The sequence below is a fragment of the Vigna umbellata genome, chromosome 1, assembly GCF_029865625.1.
Source record: "Vigna umbellata cultivar VRB3 chromosome 1, Vumbellata_1.0, whole genome shotgun sequence".
Taxonomy (NCBI): Eukaryota; Viridiplantae; Streptophyta; class Magnoliopsida; order Fabales; family Fabaceae; genus Vigna; species Vigna umbellata.
This window is the reverse complement of record NC_142165.1, coordinates 103,291,189-103,317,236: the sequence shown is the minus strand read 5'-3', so window position 1 is coordinate 103,317,236 and position 26,048 is coordinate 103,291,189. Positions and strand designations below refer to the sequence as shown.

The following is a 26,048-nucleotide window of genomic DNA, read 5'->3' as shown; positions in this document are numbered from 1 at the left end:
CCTGTTTTTTCTTACATTTTTTTATTTCCTAAAACTGGCTTTTGAGTTGGATTAATATTTTTTCTTTCACATATTAAAAATAAACAAATTATAAAATTGTGAAGAAGTTGTAGGATCTTCAAGTGAATTAACAAGACATTGTCCCTTCAATTCTGAAATACGATTCATGAAAAAGTGCAGTCAAATGCCAATATCTCTGATAATAAGGTGTGTAAATGTCTTTTTCTTCTTTAACCAATGTATAGAGAAATTTTTATTCGAAATTACTGAAGTGGCTGCTTTCAAGAAAAAGACGTTATTCAACGAGTTTCTCAATATTACAACAACTTCAATTAAATTCTGTTTTTTCTCAAAGGTTGTCATTTAAGTGTAATTTACTTTTCTAGGTTTCTTACGTGTTACAGAAAAACTACACGAAAAAATAGAAGATTGATATGTAGGATAAGCTGTCGAAGAATTTTGACTCTATCCTTCTGTACAAAATATTAATATCACTTTGATCACACATTTAACAAAAATATTAATTAAAAGATTATTTTAAATTGATCATCTTAAAAGATATATCTTAACAAAAATTAAACATTTAAACATTATTTTTATAAATAAAATTATTATAATTAAAAATCACAAAATTATAAAAAATATTAGTCATATATATCAGTAATTTTAATTTATACATTTTACTTTATTTTCTAAATATCAATTATAATTTTATAATTAATATATATATATATATATATATATAAGCAAAATAAATTATAGGTTTAATTGCTTCCTTTGTCCCCAGTTTGGTTGAATTGTGTCAAATTCATCCTCATTTTTAAAAAAGTTTCATTGTCGTCTTCACGTGGTGTAAAAGTGTCAATTGAATCCAAACATAGAAAAAATTTGTGTCAATGTAGTCATCTCCGTTAAATACACACTAACGGTGTTAAGTGGCTGATTATTTGGCACTAGAGAATTAAAACGTGGCAAATGAGTCACAGTAGTGGTAATGACGTGGCAATGACGTGGCACTTAGAGGGTTACTTAGCAACTGAAACACGCATTACGATGACGCTGGTCGCGCTCTTCCTCACCGCCACCAAGCTCGCCGGAGCTCTCTTTACTCTCACCGTTGCCGCCAACGCCTTCTCCTACTCCCGCTTCCGCAAGAACAACCTTCGCCGATTCCGCTCCCCTATCGACGAAACTTCTGACACTCTCGCCGACTTCAACGTCTCCGGTAACTTACAGTAAAACGCTCTCTCTTCATCAGTAACGTTTTGTTTCCCTCGTCAAAAGCCTTTGTTCTCAACGACCTAGCGGAAGGGAGCGTTTTCAGGCTCATGTCCATTAAGTTCAATTACACAGAAACTCTATATTATGATTGAGTGCTTTTAATTACGAATTTAATCAAGTTGCAGTTACAAAAGTCATGTAATCATTGTAGATGAAATTCGTGTTTGGGATAATTTCGGCAGCATTTTCAAGGTTTCTGTAGAATTATCTATAACCCGTAACTTCCTGTAAGCTCTCTAGGTGTTTGTTTAAAAGCATACGATGAGGTTAAGAGGCTGTGAATTTTAAGGTGTATGAAAAGTGAGCTCTTTAGGTGTTTGTTTGAAAGCATATGGAGAAGGATATGAGTTATATTTTTTTATTTTTTGTTTCAGAAGAAGAGTTTTTCTTTGGTCTGGCTACAGCACCGGCTCATGTCGAGGACAGGCTTGATGATGCTTGGATCCAGTTCGCTGAGGAAATGACCGGTGACTCCAAGGGAAGGCAGACAGTGGATGCTGTGATGGGTTCTGCTTCTGGCGACGGTGGTTCCCAGCGGGCCGTGACGTCTCCGCGAGGCAGGAAGCCTCTTAAGTTGGCTATGGAGGCCATGATTAGGGGATTTGAGAAGTACTTGGAAGTGGAAGGAAAAGAAGGGGAAGAAGAACCTCGTCCTAATGTAACTGCTTGGCATAATGTTCCACGCCCGTAAGCCCTGTGATTATTTTGTTTTGACGTTATTTTATAGTAATTACCTCAAAATCAATGATGATATTGAGAGTATCAAAACATTGGCAGATTCCTATAAAACTCCTTTTGTAAACATTATGTAACTCTCTTAATTCAAAATTGAGAATTTTACCCTCCACACCTCCATAAAGTAGAAAACGCTGTAGCTTTATGGCTATCTTGTAAGAAATTTCTGATTTTCAGGGAGGAGAGGTTAAGATTTTGGTCTGATCCTGAAACAGAAATAAATTTGGCCAAGGATACTGGTGTTACCGTTTTTCGCATGGGAATAGATTGGACAAGAATCATGCCAATGGAGCCAGTAAACAGCCTTAATGAATCTGTAAGTTAGAAGCGGACCTTTCAAAATGACGATAAAAAATTACGGTGCCATTCATGGCGAAGCTTATTCAGTCAAAAGCTTTAGTGGAGTAGGAGAAGGCGTTGGCGGCAACGGTGAGAGTAAAGAGAGCTCCGGCGAGCTTGGTGGCGGTGAGGAAGAGCGCGACCAGCGTCATCGTAATGCGTGTTTCAGTTGCTAAGTAACCCTCTAAGTGCCACGTCATTGACACATCATTAACACGTCATTACCACTACTGTGACTCATTTGCCACGTTTTAATTCTCTAGTGCCAAATAATCAGCCACTTAACACCGTTAGTGTGTATTTAACGGAGATGACTACATTGACACAAATTTTTTCTATGTTTGGATTCAATTGACACTTTTACACCACGTGAGGACGACAATGAAACTTTTTTAAAAATAAGGATGAATTTGACACAATTCAACCAAACTGGGAACAAAGGAAGCAATTAAACCTAAATTATATTTAAGTAACGACTTAAAAAAGAAAAACTCAGGGTGTTATGTTGGACTTCATTGTTAAAAAACATACTGATTTCTTTATAATATATATGTTACCTAACGCTTCCCAAATGCTTCTAACGAACTCAATCTATTCCATTGATCTCTCTTCTTTGTCTACCATGACAGGGTTGTCGACAACCACGTCGATGTTCTTACACAACATGGATACAACGGTGATTAGAATCATGAACTGAGAAAAGAGATGATGCATAAATTAGGGATTGAGTATAATGAAAACTAGGTTAAGAGAACAATTAAGATTTAAGAAATTCTATAACAGCTTCTTTACGTTCAATCATAATATTTTTTTAACATAATTTCGAGTTTGTCATTATGTCTCATGTATTATAACAAGTGTCAAGTTATAAAAAAAGGTCTATGATAGGTCTTTCTAAACTTGTCCAAGACTACGTCATACTAACTCATATTTTTATTACGAAAATATGACAAGTGAATTTCACAAGTAATAAGTAGTCATAAAATCCTTTTTTTTCACTAGTGTGAAGGTTTAGTCAAAATCATAATATTAAAAAAACTATTTATGTGTTGAGTTATGAATTAATAACCATTCATGAATTTATTATAGTTACTTATATGATTGATTTGCTATAATTATTCACATGATTATTCTTTATAAGATTTAATATTTAGATTAATTATTTGATTTGTATCTTTAAGTTTCATTTTCTATCTATAAACAATAATTTTTTTATTAATAATAAAACACACAAAAATTAATCTACATTTTCTCTTATGCTTTCTTATTCCTCTTTCTTTTTCTCTTTATTATCGATTTTATTTTATAGCACATTACTAACATGATATTCTAACCAACTGAGATAGTGAGAATGTTTTCTCTTTAAGGACAACACTCTACATGTCTTAATCGAGCTTCTTTCTAATCCTTTCCTTATTTACCATTTTATCTTACATTCTTATTTTAATAAGAATTATTTGACTTTATCAATTTTAATCCTTGTCTTTTTATTATTATTTTTATTAAGATTATTATGATTAATATTATTATGATTATTATAATTATTATTTATATTTGATTATTTTTCTAACATTTAATATTATTGATTAATTTTAAAGTTTCATTCATGAAATATGATTACTATTAATGTTTATGTGCTACTCGTAAGCATGTCCAATCTTACAAAATTTAAATTTTATGACTCTTGATATTACAAGAAAAAATTACTTAAATATTACATGCCAAAATACTTTTAAATGCAATGGGCCTTAGTAATATTATTAAAGAAATAAATAAAACATTTGAGCAACTAATTTGCTCATGGAACAACAATTTCACAGAAAAGGATTTCAAAAATATTGAGTTTATTCCAAGTCTTCTGGCTGAACAAAACAATGAAGTTTTTGATAAAAAATCAAGAGACTCCTCCAATTGGTTTTGCTCCATTCCCAAAAGTGAATGCAACAATATCTTATTCATATTTTCATACTTGTAGTCGTACTCATGTTAGTGATCATAGTTGTGAACATGATCATAAAGAAAAATTTAAAAAGAGATTTTATATCAAAAGTGGAGCAATAATGTGAAAAAGAAAAAAAAGTGAAAATAATTAAAAAAAAGTCATTTTAGTTGTACTTGTCGTACACTGAGTATTAGAGTTGTCAAAATGGGTTAGAACTCGCGAGTCAATCCGGTCCACCACGGGTTCGAGCCAGGTTGGGTTTGAAAAAATAATTTTTTTTTATACGGGCAAATTTTCAACCCGACTCACTTAGAACCCGACTCACCCGAGTTGAATCTGTGGTGAGTCGGGTTGGCTCAACAACCCACCTAGTTTAATTTAATTATTTATTATTTTGTGTTTTAATATTATTAGTTAACATTTTTATTATTATATTTTAAATGAGAATAAATAAAAAAACGTTTCAAGAGCAAAATATTATAAATTTATCCATTTAAGTCTTTTATCTTATAAATGGATAAATAACACAAAAATTATTAATATTATAGCCTTGTTTATTCGTTTTTTGGGTTTGCTTTTGGATTAGATTTGAGATCATGTTACTTTTTTATTTTGAATTGTCTTTGGATTTAAAAAAAACTTGTAATTAAGTGAGTCAACCTGTTTAAACCACCAACCCGTGGTGGTCTGGGTTGGATTCTAATTTTTTTGGTTCGTTAATAAATGAGTCACGTGGTGGGTCAAACCGAGTTGGACCAAGTAACCCGTTTTGATAGCACTACCAAGTATTTAAGAAAATAAGAAAAAAAAAACATGGAAACATACTTTACTTACGAAGATGTTGGATTTTGATTGTGGCCTATAAATACCACCCCTTTTAATATTGTTGTTTTCCTTGTTAAACCAGATAGAAAAATTGATCACCTCATGGTGGAATAAGATCCACTAAGCTACATGATTTAAGCAAGATAAAGACTTTCAAATGAGTTGGTAATTGTGAAGCTTAATGGTGTGGAATATTATACACGTGAGTTTGATTATTTATTTTATGTTTGAAGACTAAATTATATTAAGGTTTAAAATAAAAATAAATTATAATTTCGATTAAAATTTAAGAACTAAAAACGCATTCAACCTAAAAAAATTGTAAATTATAACACTTCCAAAAATTATTTTCATAACCGATTGAAATTTCAACATCTCTGTATATTTATATAGAATCTTAAATTTTTAATCCATATTAAACAGGACTTTCTAAAGAAAAGAGACACTTTTAGAGGAAAAAAAAAACACTATTAATAAAATTCAAGGTGTGGATAACAATTGTTTCAAATTAAATCAATGTGATTTTTAATAAAGGGTGTTACTCCCTTCACCACCACATTTTCTCCCTCCATCTCCCCAATTTTATTACATATTTTTTAATTACAAAACTAACATTTTATAATTACACAAATAACCTTTTTATTTTTTAATCCTAATTATTTACTTTAACCCTAAAATCTATCTTTCTACCCCTTCTCACCCACTTCCCAACCATCTCAGATTCTCACCCAAACTCCATCACATTCGCTTCTCATCTCCCATTTTTCCTCACAAGGTTAGTGATGATATTTTTAATTTTTTTTTTAAATCCAATGCATATATCTCTGTGATGTGTTTTGTGTTGTGTTGTGCTCTGCGTTTTTTTGCTGTGTGCGTGTGTTGGGAGAAAGGAAGAAGATAACCAGGCCAAAAACGGATGTCGGGTATCCGTTTGGATCTGAAACGGATGTCGATATCCGTCGACGGATGTTGACATCCGTTTTCCCTTAAACGGATGTTGACATCCGTTGACGGATGCTCACATCCGTTTAAAGATTATACGATTTATATTTTAGGGTTTTATTACGCACCTTCACGCCTCTGAACCTCTCACGCCTCTGAACCAGCACCTTGAAGCACCACCACACTCACGGTTGAAGATGAATTGCTTTCCCCACTTTCAATCTTACTAAACACAAAGTCCACCACACTCTCACGTCACAATTCTATAAAAGAGAAGAAGAAGTGGAACATGAGAGACAACCCAAAGGTAGTGAAACGTAAGAGACAACCTGGAAAAAATAATAAAGAGAAAGAGGAAAGAATGATAAAGAGAATGAATGTTCACGTGAGATTTTAAATAATATTAATCCTAAAATTTTAATAAGGGTAAATTAGGAATGAAAAAAATAAAAAAAAGGGTAAAAAGGGAATGGGGTGATGGAGGAGGCAAGTTGTGGTGATGGAGGGAGTAACACCCTTTAATAAAGGGTGTTGCTCCCTCCACCACCACACCTTTCTCCCTCCACCTCCTCAATTTTTTTTAATTCCAATTATATCCTCAAATTAAAATTTTTTATTTATACTATTTTAATTTATTTCAAACCTAGTTCTCCTACTTTACTCCCTGCACTCAATCTTTCCATCTCTCAATTCCGTTTAACAATTTGTCTTCAATTTTACTCTACAACTCCATTTGTCTTCTTCGTTTCACTTCTCCTCATCTGTTTCTTTCTTCTTCATTTTCCTTACATTATTAAAATACATTAAAAATATATTCAAAAATAATAAATCAAAACATTTAAATTAAATTATTAAAATATTTCTAAAATAAAGAATAAACTAATAAAACAAACTCTAAAATTAAAAACGTAGGTGACATCCTTCAACGAATGTCAACATCCGTTTAAGGAAAAAACGGATGTCAACATCCGTTTAAGGAAACGTTTTTTCCTTAAACGGATGTTGACATCTGTTTTTTCCTTAAACGGATGTTGACATCTGTTTTTTCCTTAAACGGATGTTGACATCCGTTGAAGGATGTTGACATCCGTTGAAGGATGTTGACATCCGTTGAAGGATGTTGACATCCGTTGAAGGATTTTGACATCCGTTGAAGGATTTTGACATCCGTTGAAGGATATCACCTCTGTTTAAAGGTTACGTTTTTTATTTTAGGGTTTTATTTGAAGGTTTATTCAAATACGCACCTTGAGGAAGTAACACACGCACTGCACCACTCCACACATTGCACCACGAGAGCGACATTGCACCACGAGAGGGAGACTGCTTGATAATTCTTTCCACCACCATCAACCTTTACAACTTATAGTATCTCACACCGACAAAAAAAAGAGAGGAAGAAATATAATGTTAAAATAAAAGAAAAATATTTTACTCATATACGAAGGACTGAAATAAGTTATTAGTGGAATAGGTTGTGAATGGGTAAAATTAAAAAATAACCCTAAAAAAATTTTTACTTAGGAGCAAAATAGTAAATGGGAGGTGGAGGGAGAAAGGTGTGGTGGTGGAGGGAGCAACGCCCTTATCTTGGTAGACATTTCACCTGTGCATATGCTTATGAAGAAGGACCAACTTATGAGATTCACATTTCTGTTACTCAGGTAAATAGTTATGCTAAGTTTCACTTCAATTAGAATTGAATTATAAATCTTAAATGCCTTGGGTATGATATGTTTATTCACAAAAGGGTATGGTAATTTAAATAATTGAAGTTAATTATTAAAGGATATATATATATATAAAAGTCAATTCATTTTATTAGATGATGGAGCTGGGAAAAGGATCATGATCAATATATTCCTTTTTATATTGTGTTTGTGTTTATTGATTAGTCATATTGGTCATTAACATGTTCATGGTATTTTAAAATATTTGGAGTTTGAGACAAAACCAAAGCTTATTAATATGTCTCTGCTTAAGATTAGTATTTCATAATTTTCATATTCTTTATTTAACTTTTCATTTTATTTTAGATTTTATAGATCGAATTTGTAACATGGTTGATTGTATTACTATTGACATTTACATAATTATTCTTTATTAAAAAACCATAAATTTCAGATAAAATAATAAATAATCTTTAACTATATATATAAAAAGTTCAAGTTTAAAATATTTTAATGTTTTATAGTTTTAATTTTTTATCTTTCTTTGATTATAAATTTTCGAAGCTTTTAACTTTTTTTCTATATTTACAAAATAATTCACAAATTGAATCCATGTTTGAACTTGATAAGAGTTGTTTTTTCAATAAGAACGGTTCTTTTTCAGAGAATAACAAGAGAACAAGAAAAGAAGAAAATGATCTCGTTGAAGAAATATTATTATTAAATAATCATATATTACTTAAAAGGACATTTATATTCCTGTAAAATATATTATACAAGTTACCTCAAAATTATGATTGAAATTAAATAATTATTTGAATATATTCAATTTTGTAGCTTGCAAAAGTATATCTTCAAATACATTTTAGTTCTTATTACAAAGTTAGTGGAATAAATAGTATTTATAATTCACACATTCTTAGAAAAAATCAAATCTCTATATTAAAGGTGGATATTCTCAGATTGCTTATTGAAGATGGAGTCCGAGAACAGTTAAGGTTGAGGCAGTGGTAAACCTTTGTATAAAGTGTAACAAAGATTCATTTTCTCTTATTCTATGTACTTGATGGAGGCCGATGTTGTTGAGGCAAAGCGTAATACTAGGGGTGTTACTCCTTCCACCACCACAACTCGCTTCCTCCACCACTTCATTCCCCTTTTACCCCTTTTTTTTATTTTTTCATTCCTATTTTATCCTTATTAAAATTTTAGGGTTAATATTATTTAAAATCTTACGTGAACATTCATTCTCTTTATCATTTTTTCCTCTTTCTCTTTATTATTTTTCTCAGGTTCACTCTTACGTTCCACTATCGTTGGTTGTCTCTCATGTTCCACTTCTTCTTCTCTTTTATAGAATTGTGACGTGAGAGTGTGGTGGACTTTGTGTTTAGTAAGATTGAAAGTGGAGAAAGCAATTCATCTTCAGCCGTGAGTGGGGTGGTGCTTCAAGGTGCTGGTTCAGAGGCGTGAAGGTGCGTAATAAAACCCTAAAATATAAACCGTAATCGTTAAACAGATGTGAGCATCCGTCGACAGATGTCAACATCCGTTTAAGGGAAAACGGATCCGTTTTCCCTTAAACGGATGTCGGCATCCGTTTTCCCCTTAAACGGATGTCGACATCCGTTTTCCCCTTAAACGGATGTCGACATTCGTTTTCCCCTTAAACGGATGTCGACATCCGTTTTCCCCTTAAACGGATGTCGACATCCGTTTCCCCTTAAACGGATGTTGACATCCGTTTAAAGATTATACGGTTTATATTTTACAGTTTTTTTATATTAATTTTGAAGATATTTAAATAATATAATTTATATTTTTTGATATATTATTTTTGAATATATTTTGATGTATTTTAATAATGTATTTTGAGGAGGAGACATATCAGGCCTATGGAGGAAAAATGGGAGATGAGAAACGGATGTGATGGAGTTTGGGTGAGAATCTGAGAAGGTTGGGAGGTGGGTGAGAAGGGATAGAAAGATAGATTTTAGGGATAAAATAAATAATTAGGATTAAAAAGTAAAAAGGTTATTTTTGTAATTATAAAAGGTTAGTTTTGTAATTCAAAAAATATGTAATAGAATTAGGGAGGTGGAGGGAGAAAATGTGGTGGTGGAGGGAGTAACACCCTTTAATAAAATATTCAGGCCCAGTACACTTAAGCGCTCCTCGATATAAACTGGCCCGGTTGAAAGTATGAAATCATCGGAATCATTTATTACGATCTCTTTAAGTTTATTTAAATTTTATTTGTTCAGTTATTTTACGTAATATTCAATTGCAGATATTTTATTGTATAATAATTTCATCCTTCATATAAATTTTTTTCTTTTTTAAAATTTTTTCTTTAATATAAGTTAATGGAATGAGTTATCTGAAATAGTATTGTTTAAATAACAACAAATTCTAAACTCGATTCTAAAATACATTACACTTTATTTTACAATTGGAAAATCACTGGCTTAACGATTTAATTTATTTAAATGAAAAAATTAACTATAGTCATATATTTAATAGTTCTGTGTTAAAATAGTTTATTAGGATACAACTAGAATTTATTTATAATATAAAATTGAATTTTAAATATGAAATGAATTTATATATTTTGAAATCAAAAGAGAGAGAGGAGTATATTTATAAAAGCATTTTCTTTCTCATTCTATGTATTTATTTCACACAAATAATAATTAATGTAGCATAACCACGTACATGAAAATATAAATGTCATATTATTGTTGAGTTGTTTTTCTTTTTCTTCTTTAAATTTTATCATATATGTGATTTTGATCTCTTTCGGTTATTTAAACTTTTCTTATTTAACTGTCATGGATCAATGGTTAAAACTAAGTTTCTTATTTCAAATTCCGAGGTCGACAAGAATTTAATGAAAGCGTAACATGATATTAACTGATAAGTACTATTGTAAGGTTAAAATTTTAAACTTTACTGGCTATTGTAACCTACATCGTTAGAACATGGTTACTAAAACAAAACGGAAAAACTAATTTTATTAGATAAATAATAAATCATTATTATATTTTGATGGATTGGGATTAACATTTAGGTTTAAATTATTTCTTGTCCCAATTTTGGTTGGATTTATTCAATTAAGTTTTAATTTTTATTAAACCGATTTAATTATTTAAGTCTTCTTATAATAATAAACGAGACAGGTAAGATAAACAAGTCCCATTAGACAAACTAGGGCCACCGTGTTCAATATTTTGTTAACAATTTAAAAGACGTTATAAAAAAAACTAAATTAATAAAAATTGAAATTAATTAAATAAAAAAATTATGATTAAATTAAAAAAATTCAACAAAAATAACAACTAAAATATTATTTGTGTCTTTTTTTTAACTGAGTAATGATTTTTATTGGTAAGTAAACTGAATTACACCGTATATTTCTCCATTTTAAACAAAAATGGGACTCAATGAGTTTTATATATATATATATATATATATATATATATATATATATATATATATATATATATATATATAGACTTAAATGATTATAAGACGAGGACATTTAACACTGATACTAATATGTGGTGCTAACACTGACATTGTCATATGGCATCATATGACACTACCATGTGACACGACAAGTGACAATATTAACAAATGTATCAAATGGTATAAGTAATAAAATGGAAAGTTCAAATATCGTTTTCATAAGAGACTTCTGCAACATTTCATAAATTTTACGATTCACACTCAATTAGAGAACAAAGTTCACACAAACACAACAAAAAAACCTTTTGTATTTTTATCAAATATTTGGTGTGCAATAAAATTTAACATAAAGTATTTGCAATTGTTAAGACTAAATTACATTCACTTATTTCCTATGGCCTTATCTATAGTCGATGTGAGACTTCTAACACACTCACTCATGCTGAGAGGTATATACATCTCGAGCGTGAGACTAGACATTAATGAATCATCTAATAACGGCTCGATAAGAGGTGGAATAATATGCCCAACAAACAACAAATATCGCTAGGATATGCTCTAATAATAGCTCTAACGATATACCATGTTAAGAAGTGGACTTTAAACTTAACTCAACCCTACAAAACCAATTTGTAAGGTGAGATTTACACTCACTTATATATTCTAAATTGACTTTACTTCTAATATCAAAAATAGGTTTAGTTCTCTGTGATGAAGAACCTAAGATCTACAAAATTGGAAAATAGTGAAGAAATTGAAACCATAGGTCATAATCAAAACCTCTCCCAAGGTTTTTGGTAGTTGCTCTACACTCCGATGAAACCTCTCATTCACATATCTACTTGCAATTTATGACTCATCTTCCTTATCAACCCAAAATCATTTGTTTAAATTTAATTATTTTTTCAATTTGATTATTTTTTTAATATAATTATTTTTAATTTAAAAATTACTTACAAAATAAACAAAAACTATTTACAATAAAATAATAATTTCTTTTATTAAAAAAAACGTTTTTTCACTATTATTTATATAAAATAAAATAGATATATTTTAATTTATTTGTTAATATTCAGATTATAATATATTTAATCAATTTTCATTTAAACAAGTAAAACTTTATCGGATTGGTTAAGCCAAGTCAATGAGTACAAAATCCCTTCAATGAAAAAATTAATAAATTTTAGTTTTAATTTTATTGTTAAAAATATAAGTCAAATTGACATATTAATATTCTTTTATATTCGATATAAAATTCTTATATATATTATTCAAAAGTTTCAATTGAAATATAATATACCCAATTCATTTAAGGCATTATCTATGTTTTAGATGCTAAGAATCTATATATTTAAACTTTATTTTAACTTTGAGTATCATAACATTACGATATACTTTTTAAAAAATATTTCGTATATAATTAATTATTAAAATAATTTAATTACTTAATACTAGTTCAATTTTAGTAGAATTATTAAACATGAAATTGGTATTAACCTATTTAATATTTGGTTTAGTTTTAAAAACATTGGTTATAAAACTTAAGATATCTATCCTCCCACCAAAATCAAACCGCAGAGCACTGAGTGAGGTCTTCATCCCTTACCAATATAAATAGAAACCATAATCAATAAATAAACATACCCAATTCATTTGGACTATATTATGAAAACTAAAAGTTGTAAAAAGAGAAATCAAAAATCAAAAATAACAAAACACATCAGCCTTCGTATAAAAAACACCTTCCATCCTAAACAAATTCACTCACTAATATTTAGGATATATAACATTTATAATATATAAAGTGAATTTGATGAGTTAAAAAAAATTATGAGTTCAACTCTTTCACTAATAAAATACTAACAACTAATATTTATTGATAAAAGAATTCTAAATAAATTCACTTAATTCTAAATATTATAATTAGGTTTAATACCTCTTTTGGTCCCTAGAAAGGGGGCCAAAGTTCAATGTGGTCCCACCTTTTTTTAGAAGTTCAATGTGATCCCATCTTTTGTAAAAAGTGTGCAATCAAGTCCTTTTTGCAAACGGCGTGAAGTTTTTAACGGAGCAGCTGACAGGGTGGACTGAGTATCATTACGTGGCTTTGTGTGGGTAAGACGTGGCAAAGAGAGGGTGATACGTGGCTGTGAGAGGGTAAATTTGGTAATATTAGTGAGGTTAGGAAATCAGAAATTAGGGTTCAGGAGTTTTAGAGAAATTGCTAATTTGGGATTGATCATCGTGGACGAAGTGCACATTGAGGATCTCAAGCGCGAATTGGAGACCACAAATCTGAAGCTCAAATTGGAAACCGCAAATCAGGTTAGGGTTTATGATATGTATTTGTTGTATATGTTATCACTGTTGTCGCTTTATAGGGGGATTAAGTAGGGGTGAAAAGTTGTCTTGTTTTGATGGTTCATAGTGGTCCCATAGATATTAGTTTAACTTAAATTAGTGGTCCCCGTTTGCATTTGCAGGGTTGGGGTAGGGATGGGTGATGACATGTTTCAGGTTGTGGTCCATCACGGTGGGACCTTGATCAAAGAAGTCCCCTTTAAGTATATGGGTGGGGAGATAGTTTATTGGGACGTAGATCCCGATAAATGGTGTTATTTTGGAGTATTAGGTTCACTTAAAGATCTGGGTTACATGGAAGTAAAAGAATTATATTACAATATCCAACATGTTTTACATAAGCTTGATGATGATAAAGGAGCCATGAACATGATGAAGGTGGCTAATTATTTGGGGAAAGTGAACCTGTATGTTGTGCATGGGGTGGACGAACCAGCTATTGTAGAAAATGATGACAATGAGATTTTGTACCTATGTGAAGGTCCAGCAGACAGTGGTGAGGGTAGTGACGTTGGAGGAGAAGCACATCTTGAGGGTGACAAGGAGGATGGTGAGAATGAAAATGTCTGGGAGGAAGACAAGGAGGATGCAGAAGATGTTGAGGTTGAGAATGAGGGATTAGTGGAAGTGCCCATGGGTAGCTTACTGTGGGTACTTGCCATCACGCAAAATTTGGCAATTAAGGAAGATAATTGATACTCACGGTTGTAGTAGGCAACTTAACATCAAACTAATGAATGCTCAGTGGTTGAGTGAAGAAATAGATAGGTCTTTAGTTGACAATCCTAACTTAAAGGTGAATGATATTCGTACTAAAGCATTAAGAAAATGGAATACAAATGTGTCAATATCCAAGGCACGAAGGGCAAAGTTAATTGCCACAAGACAGCTTGAAGGAGATTTCAAAGAACAGTATAAAAGGATATACGACTATGGACATGAGTTGTTGAGGTGTAACCCAAGTTCAACAGTGCAGATTAAAGTTGACTCGCATAATGGTGATACAATCTTCCAAAGAATGTATGTTTGTCTGAAAGCTTGTAAAGACAGCTTCAAAAGTTGTAGGCCCATAATATGTTTAGACGGATGTTTTTTGAAAGGTTATTACAAGGGAGAGCTTCTCACTGCTGTTGGTAGGGACCCAAACGATCAAATGCTACCACTTGCCTATGCAGTAGTAGAAGTGGAGAACAAAGACAGCTGGACATGGTTCTTGCAATTATTAATTGAAGACCTCGGGGGTAGTGAAGTATGTGGGGGGTGCACGTGGATGTCAGACCAGCATAAGGTAAATATACACCTTATATTCAATTTTAGTTAATGCTTTGTTAAAGGATCTTGTTTTATGACTAAAATTATTTGTGCAGGGGTTGGTCCCAGCTATCCAAGAGCTTCTTCCTGGGGCAGAACAAAGATTCTGTATGAGGCACCTGTATGCAAACTTTAGAAAAAGGTTTGGTGGTCAAATTTTAAAAAACCTGATGTGGACAGCTGCCACAAGCACATATCCACAGGCTTGGGAGAGAGAGATGCTGAAAATTAAAGAAGTCAATATTGAAGCATATAAATACCTCATAGCCATTCCCCCGAGGTAACCCATTAGCCATTACATACAATTTACTGTCCCTGATGCATTGTAACCCATTTGAGTGTGCAACAGGTTTTGGTCAAGATCTCGCTTCACAGGTCAAGCAATGACTGATACACTAGATAACAACATCAGTGAAGCTTTCAACAGTGTTCTTATTCATTCAAGAGGAAAACCTATTATAACCATGATGGAGGATATCAGAGTTTATCTCATGAAAAGGTGGGCCACCAATAGAACCAAGGTGGCATCTATGGAGTTCACAATATGCCCAAAGATAAAGAAGAGACTTGAGAAGGAATGTAATCTGTCAAGATATTGGGTGCCAAGGTAATATAACTCCATTTATTTTATATACAAGTTATTTATCTACATTGTTGATGTGCTTCATTTGTTTCAGCTGGTCTGCACGAAAGATTTTTGAGGTTAGGCATACTTCTTCAGTTGGGAACAAGTTCACACTGGACCTGGACACAAAGGAGTGTAGCTGCAGAAAGTGGATGATTAGTGCCATTCCATGCTATCATGCAATTGCAGCAATGAACTTCTCCAACGTTGATCCACAGACTTTTGTCCCCAATGTGTTCACAAGATCCACCTATGAAGAGGTCTATGCGTCCATCATTTTTCCACTCAATGGCCACCTACTATGGGAAAAGACAAATTTCAATGATGTACTACCACCACTGATCAGGAAGATGCCTGGGAGGCCAAAGAAAAAAAGGAGGTTGGAAGCATGGGAGCTAACTAAAGATCAGACTCAAATGCGTGTTGGTGGCCATAAGAAAAAATGTAGTCTTTGTCGTAACATGGGGCACAACAAGAGTAACTGCCCTTTAAAGCCCCAGCCAGCAGAAACAACACAACCATCACAGCCACCTCCAAGTTCACCAACCCCTGAACCATCACAGCCATCAAGTCCCCAATCATCCCGGCCAACAAAATGCAAAGTCAGAAGAAAACGTACTTAGATGCAAAGTCAGAAGAATTGTTATTAGATATTTAAATTTTGTGGTGGTGTAATATGTACTATTTCTTACATGGTGGTGTAATACATACTTAACGTACTTACTGAACTGATTTTCTGTATTTCTTTTATGTGTCGTAATGAATGAAACTGCTTTTATGTATTTGTTTTATGTGCCAATATTCAGCATCATATGCATTATTTGGTGACCTTGGTGAACAGTTTTAAAGCAAATGGGGGACTCATTTCAACATTTTTAAAACATCAGGGGACTGATTTCAACATTGTTAAAACATCAGGGGGACTGATTTCAACATTAATCACTAAAATTTACTCATTAAAATAGTCAATACGTAATACATTGAATTGCATAATTCATCTTACACCTTACAATCTAACTAAATGAACCTAGACAGAACCTGAACAAGGCACACCACAATACACACACACAAAGCTACAACTAAGATCTTCATCATTTTCTGCAAGTCCTGCACTGATTTTTCCAGCTGACTTATCCTCCTCACCATTGTGCAATCTTTTTCATCAACTTTCTCTTCAACACACCACTTGAAAAAGTTACACGAGCTGCCAATTGCAGATCCACCCTGTTATTCACCAAGTGATGGATTCTATCAACAAATGCATCATCAATTCAAAAAAACTTTAACTCAAACGGGTATAATTCAAACCTTGTAACGTGGACAACCCCAGAAATTTCTCCCAGCATTCTTCGTAGTTCTCGCCACTTTGGTTACAGCAACATCACCACAGTAACAAGTAGGGATTATCCCACCTCCTCTCACACCACAACCATGGGACCACCCAGAAGATCCTTTGCCCCAACTTCTCGAACACGATGAACACCCTTCAGAAGAAGCCATTCGTATCCCAAATTAGCAATTTCTCTAAAACTCCTGAAACCCTAACTTCTGATTTCCTAACCTCACTAATATTACCAAATTTACCCTCTCACAGCCACGTATCACCCTCTCTTTGCCACGTCTTACCCACACAAAGCCACGTAATGATACTCAGTCCACCCTGTCAGTGATAAGTGTGAAAAAGAGTTGTTTTTATACTTATAAATGAACTCAATCTTGTAATTTTTCATGTTGTTCCTCGTTGAAAAGTTGTAATAGGTAGTAGATTGTTATGTAAAATATTGTACAGGAAATGATATATTATTTAGACTTTGTCAGCCAATTTTCGCAAAGCGAAAGCCAAAATTCGCACTGCCAGAAAAAGAAAATTCGCATAGCGCACCAGTACCTGTGCGCTGAGCGAATAACATCAGTTAAAATACAGCAGTTAAGAAAATTCGCATAGCGCACCAGTACATGTGCGCTAAGCGAATTAATGAATTTAAGTGGCTTTAAAAGACGTGACAGAGCGACAGAAACATTCCCTTGGAACAGAAGTTCCAGACAAAAGAAAGAAACGAAAACATCTCAGGAACTTCCGGAGACTACTTCAAGGCATCAAGACACCATTGTTGCAAGGGATTGCTTCAAATGTGTACGTTTTAGATGACTAGGAGTAGTTAAATTTCTCTTTCGTTGGGATTGGATGTAATGAACTCATTGTGATGCAATTTTCCTGTTCAATATATCGTTGTTCGTTCATATGCTCTTTCTTGAATTTATTATCATTGTATGAAAATATAATGTTATTTGAATGTCTTTGATTACTGGAAAGTAACTTTGAACATGAACGAACGTAGATAGAGCACTTAAGTGATTTGGGATCTAGGGATAGACTCAATAACTTGATCATTCGTAACATCGGACTTAATGCAAATTGTATATTAAATTGACTAAGGGATTATCATTTTAATATATTAATTTAGAACTAGTTGCTAAGGAATTAGGACTAGTATGCCTTGATGTGAATGTTTGAATGAAGTAATGAAATATTGAACAGAGTTTTATATTCATATGATTCATGAAACCCAATTCCAACGAAATTTCTTTTAAATATAAATTTCTTGCACACCAACTGTTTGATAAAATACCAAAAATAGTTTCTTGTGTTGTTTTGTGCATTTTGATGTCTAATTGAGTTATAAAAGGAAGAATTGTCATGTTGCACAAGTCCCTTGGGAGACGATACTTTTACTTATTCACTGTATTACTTGGAACGATTTGGTATACTTGCCAAAAAGTTATCAGTCAGCTGCTCCGTTAAAAACTTCACGCCGTTTGCAAAAAGGACTTGATTGCACACTTTTTACAAAAGATGGGATCACATTGAACTTCTAAAAAAAGGTGGGACCACATTGAACTTTGGCCCCAGGGACCAAAAGAGGTATTAAACCTTATAATTATAACTCTATTATTAGAACCAAAACTGTAAATAAGCAAATTCACTAGCTTTTAAATATTATAACTATATCTATATTATTAGAACTAAAGTCGTAAAAGAGACTTTTTTTCAAGAATAGCCAGACTAATAAACCAAAACATATAAAATAACACCTTTTTATCGTAAGCAGTTTCACTGAATTCTTAATATTATTACTGGAAAACCTAAACACAGGATCATGATCGGAGAGTTATATGTATATATTCAAAAGCTTTTCTTAAAAAAGTGAGAATAATCATAATAAAATGTTTATACTAATTCACTTTTATAACTTGTTTTATAACTTATAAGAAAGTACATCCCATCCTTTTAATTGAATAATATTCATCAACAACAATACACATTAAGTAGCTTTTTTCAGTCAATTTAGTACTTATCTACAAGAGATCAATTACCTACAGAGTAATCTTAACACAAGATTACTAGTTCTTAAAGCGTTTATTAATGGAAAATATGAAACTGAAATTGAAGATACAAAAATTTTCTGGAACTTTTTCCGAATTCATGAAGGGTATCTATATTTTATTTCTTGACGCAACAGATTTTCCTTCACATATTACCTTTCTTGAAGTAGGAAAAAAGTTTCAAAAGGTAACTTCTAACATATTGTCCCATTTTTAGACAGTCTAGTTTTGGTGGAAGTAGTATAAAGCTGTTATTTATACAAATGTTCAACTATTAAATTATTAGAGTTTGTATTTATAATTTTATGTGATAAATATAATTTAAAAGTAGTATTCTAAAGAATTTTTGGAATCTAATTAACCTCTGAAAGAGAACTTATCTGTTTATAACAAAAGCACAAGTGTGTATAATTCATGCCTCATGATTCCCTAACACTAAAAGTAAGAGGAGTGTTGGTTCAGTGGTCTAAGTTTAAAACTCTCAGAAAAAGATGTGTCCATGTTTGCTGCTATAATGTCCCAAAATGCTTTTATTGCTAAAAATAAATACCCACTTTATTTATTTTCTATTTTAATAAAAATGATTACATAACACGTCCTCAGAGTTCAAATTAATTGCAGAAAGAATGACATAGACACACACACATATGCAAGAGCAGTGATTGTATTCTTATGATGACTTGGTTCGAACTGTGCATTCCAGAGGGAGACCCTGAGGGAATCGTTTTATGTCTGTGCAGTAATTGTAAATCATGTAATTCTTCTGCACCCATTTTAGCATCTTCTGGTTTGTGGCATCAAGCTGTTGAGATAGCCAAGTTTTATCAGAAGAGCCCGATTTGCATGAAGAAGCTCCATTCGACCAAACGCATCCATTCACTCTCAAGTTCCTGAATGATGCAGTAAATGGGGCTTGGCTCCAATCGGTCTTCACAAGTCCTCCTCTTGTTGCCCAATCATCAGCGTTCCATAGGCTTGAATATAGCCTCATAGGTTGCTTCTTTGGGTATTCAACACCCGCACCCTCCAAGTTCTTGAACTCCCTAATTGGTCTACCATCTACATAGAATCTGAAAACAAAAACAATCCATGAATTCAGTTCAATATATAATGTTCCAATTTCCATGCAAGGCTGTATTAATTCTAGCATGTATGTTTTTTAGATTTTATGAACTCACACAACGTGTGCAGGATTCCAGAGAAAGGAATATGTGTGGAAATCTGCAGTTGGGTCAAACCAGAGATAGAATTGCTGCTCTCTGTTACCCTTGCCTTGTGTGTACACATTAGTATGAACAATGTAAGGGTCACCGCTCAGATTTCCCAGGAACTCAAAGTCTATCTCATCCCAAGATGACCCTTCCGAACGCAACTGCATCATGCAGAAATTATAAACGTCAGAAAAAGTTAGAACTAGCTACATCAAAACTCAATGTTGTGAATTATTTTGGATATGTAGTTATTGAATCAGGTGAATAAGATTGATTATTGGAACTCACGTAATAAGCGGTGACTGTGCCAGCGGAATTTCCAGGGACAAGTTTGATTTGCATGTCAATCTTTCCATAGAGATACTGGTTCTTGGACTGAAAGCCAGAGCCAGAGGCACTGTCAAGGGACAGAGTAAGAAGCTGACCATTGTTCAGAATCTTACCCCTGCCATTTCCCCAAGTGACATCAACATCTTGGTACAGATTGGCGGCATAGGCAACCATGGAAGGCACAGAAATAAGGAAGGCCAGGACAAAGGCAACCATTGTCTTGACGTGAGAGAAAACAACCATTGCAGAGCTTGTGATTAATGTAATAGTATGTAAGACAGAAGTGATGAGTAGGCAAATTGGTTCCGTCCTCCAATTTATACCAGTGTATGGGGATTGTGGAAGCTTGGGGATGTGTTTGAATAATGAAAGTTGGTTGGTGGGATGATGTGGGAATTCAACAGCTGTAGAGCAGTAAGTTTCATTAGCACAATGATCATAGTTTGTAGTGGTCCATTACGTGGTGCTTCTTTTATTTTACACATTCGGCGCAGAGGCTATGAGTTCCTAGGTTTGTTCCACCAAATCAAACCTGGGTTCATGTCTTGCAATGGTTTTGTTTATTCTAAGGAATTAGTATTATCGAAAGTGCTACAAGTTGAGAATTTTAAAATGTAGTTTCTCGTACTTTCCACGCGACCTTTATGCTTGCCTAGTCATCGGCGGGAGGGGTTGGTTTCATTCTCTGACATGCACATAGCTTCTATCTATCTAGCAACTTCTCATATTCTCAACATTCTCACACTATATGTTACAAAATATATACAGTTCCACATCTGTATGCGTGGTTAAGTTAATGTGATGGAACTCACTCGAAACTTCGCCCTTTCTTATGTACACTGAGAAAAGTTATGATGCGGTCCAAATTCATAAAACGAAAGGAATTTGATGGTTATTATCAACCTGTTTTTTCTTTTTGTCAAGCACTACTGCAAAATAATGTTTTTCTTTAAAGCGTAAACAACACGGGTTGTGTATACTTTCGCCCATTCGTGTACTGGGTAGCATCGTACCCTATTATTCCATAGCTCAGGAAAAAATTGGTATCGTTTTACTAGAGGATTTTCTTGATATTGGAGAAGTTGTTTAATTTCATTCTCAAATAAATTTTATGACAGTCTTATCAAACATTGATTGAATATTAATATTCTTTAAACTTTCATCAAAATATAAATTATTATAACAGAGAAAATTGTTAAAGGATGTTCAACGTGTTAACATTTTCTTTTTACAAATTAAAATGTAGATAAAGGTAATATATTTAAAATTTATTTCTTAAGATGAAATTAAATTATTTAGACCATATAGTTATCTTTTGGGTTTATCATTCTATCAATTATTTAATTATCCAAAAGTATATTTTTTACGCTTAAAATATACATGTATATCTGAGTAGAGGATTTGAAATCTTGTATTAATTTATTGTATAAAAATAAATACAAACCTAATTTATAATTGATCTAGAATTGCAAAATTATAAATGTTGTTCAAATAAAACATTGTCTCTATAAGCTTGTGTTTGGATTTAAGGGAAAAGAAACGTGGAAGTGAAACTATTTGGATTAAGGGAAAAATAGCGAAAATAAAGATAAATAAGAAGAAAGTTTATAAGTGATGTGATTTGTTTGATAGATTTTAAAAGCTATTTTAATTGGTAAAATTGTAACATTACAACTTTACTTTTATATTTAAAATAAAATATTGTTAGCGTAAATTATGTTAAAATAAAATGTCAGTTATTATTTAAATAAATAAAATTGATAAAATCATATTAAAATAAAATGAGATTATATTATTGCTATTATTATAATAAGAATTTGGAAAATCGTGTTTTAGAATTGATACTATGTTTAAAATGATAAGACTTGGTTATTTTAATTTTAAAAGTTTAAAGTATAAATAGAATTTTTATAAATGAGTTTTGTCAGAACCATTAAATTTTTCATCTTAGTGGGAAACGTGTGTCTGTAAAAGGAGAATGAGACTCAGGAAATGGAAGACAGGTGGCTGCAGGAGAGTGGGCGATCGGTTTGCTAAGGGAATATATAATTTAAAATTTTAAAAGCTGGTTCCACTTTCTGCATGCAATCTCCTCCTCCAAACCTTCTGAACTCGTTTCTCCTCCTTCTCTCTAACTTCTCTCTAAAATTATCATCTCTTCCTCCATTAATTCTCACGTTTTCTTCCATCTGATCATCCATCAGAGTGTATGTAAGGTTGCTGGTGGCAAAGATCCTCCTTTCAACCGATCATTTAATGGTTTGAACTGATAGGTTCTTTTACTTCTAAGAAAATATAGTTTTTGGGTACATGCAAGTTTAGTTTCTGGTTGCATGTAGTCGTCTTCTTCTTTTCCTTCAAATCTGATCATATTTTCGGTCCTTGGGTTGGTTCGTTTATTTAAACAGTGAATCTTGGCTGTTGAGTGTTGGTCGTGGTGCAAAGTTGGTATTGTGAGCGATCGATTTGTAAGAGGTAAGGGAAGCTATTAAATTTAATTATGCATGTGATGATTTTGTGTATGTATGGAATGAATTGATTGATGATTTGTATATGAGTGTATGAAATGCATGTTTCTGGGTTTTTGGTGGTTCTGTATAAGTCTATAAGGATTCTGCAAAATTGTGTAGAATAGTTGGGTGTTCGGCCTCAACCGTTCGGTTATGGTCAAGGAATAAGTTATCAATAGAGTTAGCATTCTAGCCTTACCAGGGTATAATAGTTCGGTTTATAAGGAGTGATTAATATATTAAGTGTTGATGGTTATATACATTTATAATCAGTCTTATTGGATTAGATATTTTAGTTTATGATAGCTCATATATTATTATTAATAGACTTTGTACTTGGACTACGCTTAAATTACGTTCGTTTATGATCAGATACAAGTTTATGGGTATTTCAGCTAAAATGTCTTAACGTTCGGTTTCCTTAAAAGTATCAGGTCTGATGAATAGTTTGTAGGAATAATTATAATTGTTCGGTAGAAGCTCTAGGTGTTCGGTTTTGTCAAATAAGTGAAATATCGTTCGGTCTTACACCAAGGATCAGTAGTTATAAGTGTTCGATATAAGCTTTAAGCGTTCGGTTTTGTCAGATAGTGAAATAGCGTTCGTTCTTGTTTTGAGTATAGTAGAATATCGTTCGTTATTACTTTGAGGATACTGAAATACCGTTCGTTCGAGTATTGAGGATAGTTAAATATGGTTCAGTCTTATATTAAGTATTTGGTTTAATTAGAGTGTTCTATTCTTAAGCTGTGTTCGGCTCATGCCAAAGTCATATCTATTGAATAAACGTTCGATTATATTCGTCTGTTGTTTATATCCTTTTCGTTCGTTGGTAACTAAGGGTGGTGTTATTTAAGCGTTCGATCTTCTTATATGAAATGTGGTTTGATCTTTCAATGATGATGTTATGGATTGGTGCTGGTTGCTTATTTATAGCAATGATCTATTATGTATGAGAAGTATTATTGGTATTCAAGTAAAAGTTTCTGTTTCAAGTAATGTGAAAGAGAATTCCGGGGAGGAATGTCTCAGTGTAAGGATAATGTTGTGGTAAAGTATGAATACGGATAGTGAAATTCACGGAGTTTATCCTGATATTCTGATGATTACCAGTTCTCAAGTAGAGATGGGTAAGTCATTGTGTGAGAATGGCAAGAGGTCCTAGCCCATAGGTTCTTGGGTGAGTTATAACGGACTAACCTCGGGAGACAGCTGATGGTTTTCCAGTTACTACACCACCCGAGTGCACGAACAACCTCAAGCTACGTATTCATACAATTCGGATGGTCAAGTCAAGTGTCAGTCGTACGTGAATTATAATATTCAAGTTATGTGTGATATCTATGTTGGCTCTTGTATGCTATAGCGTTCGGTCTGTAATGATTTGTAGTTTTATTTCATGTACAAATGCATGCTTAATTGAATTACATTAGCCTACCCTTATTTTATGTTTTTATCCATGTTGCTGTTCGGTTTTCTATTGCAATGATCATCCTTGTTGGATGTGAGCAGAAGGGGAAGGGCTTACGTTGGAACAGGAGCTGGACGGTGAGACTCCTGCTGAATAGGATATGACCGTTCGGTCTTATAGTATAGTTAGTTTTGGTGAACCGACCATTCACTAATTTTGTTCTGTAAATATAATCGTTCGGTTATATGATGAACGTTCGGTAGTAGTATAGGAAGCTCTTGTAAAGTTCGAAAATATTTTATGGTTATTTGTGTAATAACTGTAAGTTTGACTTTCTTATTGTAGTAACTGTTCTATCATATTATTAAATGTTGACACCTGTATATTGTTGTGTGCTATATTTCTGGGATGTTACAAGTTTCATTATATAAAAATATATATTTTCTCTGAAAATCTTTCTCCTAGATATCTCTTCTTTCTATTTAAGTTTTCTCACTTTCCGTTCATTTGTTTGAAGATCGAAAAATGCTTGAGTGATCCTTGCGATGAACTCTCCATTTTTGTTTGTTCAGTTTTCTACGCTTTTCTTGGTTTGTATGTTCTTCCTATGCGTGTGAATAATCTTGATTTCCATGTAATATTTGAGTCTTCTATACGAGTCTCTACTGATTAGTGATTCTAATGGTGTGTCCTAATTGTTTTTTATTTGTTTCTAGGTATAGATAAGACAACATGTGAGCTTAAAGACTTAAGACTCCTTAGAGAAATTGTATATGTCTTTTAAGTAAAGGAAACTAATTACACAATCTTTATGTGATAGATATCTTGTAATTGCTAATTATATGCTTTTATGGAGTTTTGCATGTATGATTTAATTGTGTGATTGAGTATGAGGTGTTGAATTGAAATTAGGTTTTTAAATTAACTTACTTGAATTGTATGATGAAATTAGGAATATTGCCTGATTAATATTATAAATGTTGTTGTTTGAATTAGTGAAAATAATGTAATTTGAAATTTGGTAAACTTTGGCATTTGAAATAACTGTCTAGCGTTTGCAGGTCTATAATTACATAAATTTATAGAATTATATTCTACAAAATTATGCAAATTTATGAATAGTTTTCATCCTCAACTATAATATATCATGCAAGGAAAAAATAGACCAAGCGTTGTAGGCTTATCATCATGAAAATTTATGAATAATTCCAAACAAAATTTTACCAAATATTACACCATCAATTTAACATGATTTTGGTCAAACATTGATTTTAGTTTTCAATTTTCAACTAATTATATGTATCCAATAATATAAATTTACATATATATTTTTTTTATGTTTGGGATAAATCATTGATAGTTGTAAGTTGAAAACAAAGATGAATCACCACATATTTTTTAAGTTTGAGATCATTATAGTCTAGATCTTCACGTATATACCATGTTTTTTTTATTGTTCTGATTTTAGTCAAATTCATGTTTTTTATCACTTTTCGACTTACATCCACATATGGTTATTTTATGTACTTTATTGTGATTATATATATATATATATATATATATATATATATATATATATATATATATATATATATATATATATATATATAATAAATTTAATATTAATTCTATAAATATTGATAATAATAAAATTTTGTCAATAATTCAATTTTTCTGACGGATTGCAAATGATTAAATATTCA

General features: G+C 32.2%; 3 protein-coding genes and 1 long non-coding RNA gene across 4 annotated transcripts; 2 read left to right on the top strand and 2 right to left on the bottom strand.

The window, feature by feature from the left end:
* Positions 1–995: 995 nt before the first annotated feature.
* Positions 996–2,373, top strand: LOC148207022 (beta-glucosidase-like SFR2, chloroplastic). The gene is made up of 3 exons (XM_088115685.1): positions 996–1,225; positions 1,656–1,968; positions 2,194–2,373. The coding sequence occupies exons 1-3, from the start codon at positions 1,006–1,008 to the stop codon at positions 2,339–2,341; spliced, it is 681 nt and encodes a 226-aa protein (XP_087971811.1). The 5' UTR covers positions 996–1,005; the 3' UTR covers positions 2,342–2,373.
* A 12,526-nt stretch (positions 2,374–14,899) lies between these two features.
* LOC148207021 (uncharacterized) lies at positions 14,900–16,122 on the top strand. Its single transcript, XM_088115682.1, has 3 exons — positions 14,900–15,154; positions 15,224–15,481; positions 15,552–16,122. The coding sequence occupies exons 1-3, from the start codon at positions 14,985–14,987 to the stop codon at positions 16,120–16,122; spliced, it is 999 nt and encodes a 332-aa protein (XP_087971808.1). The 5' UTR covers positions 14,900–14,984.
* A 304-nt stretch (positions 16,123–16,426) lies between these two features.
* Positions 16,427–17,147, bottom strand: LOC148207020 (uncharacterized). The gene is made up of 2 exons (XR_015786753.1): positions 16,808–17,147; positions 16,427–16,723 (listed from the first exon to the last, which is right to left on the bottom strand). It is a non-coding gene; the product is annotated as an uncharacterized LOC148207020 (long non-coding RNA).
* A 2,255-nt stretch (positions 17,148–19,402) lies between these two features.
* LOC124835081 (putative xyloglucan endotransglucosylase/hydrolase protein 23) lies at positions 19,403–21,011 on the bottom strand. The gene is made up of 3 exons (XM_047309955.2): positions 20,383–21,011; positions 20,062–20,255; positions 19,403–19,953 (listed from the first exon to the last, which is right to left on the bottom strand). Exons 1-3 carry the CDS (start codon positions 20,665–20,667, stop codon positions 19,554–19,556), a joined length of 879 nt encoding a protein of 292 aa, XP_047165911.1. The 5' UTR covers positions 20,668–21,011; the 3' UTR covers positions 19,403–19,553.
* Positions 21,012–26,048: the final 5,037 nt, after the last annotated feature.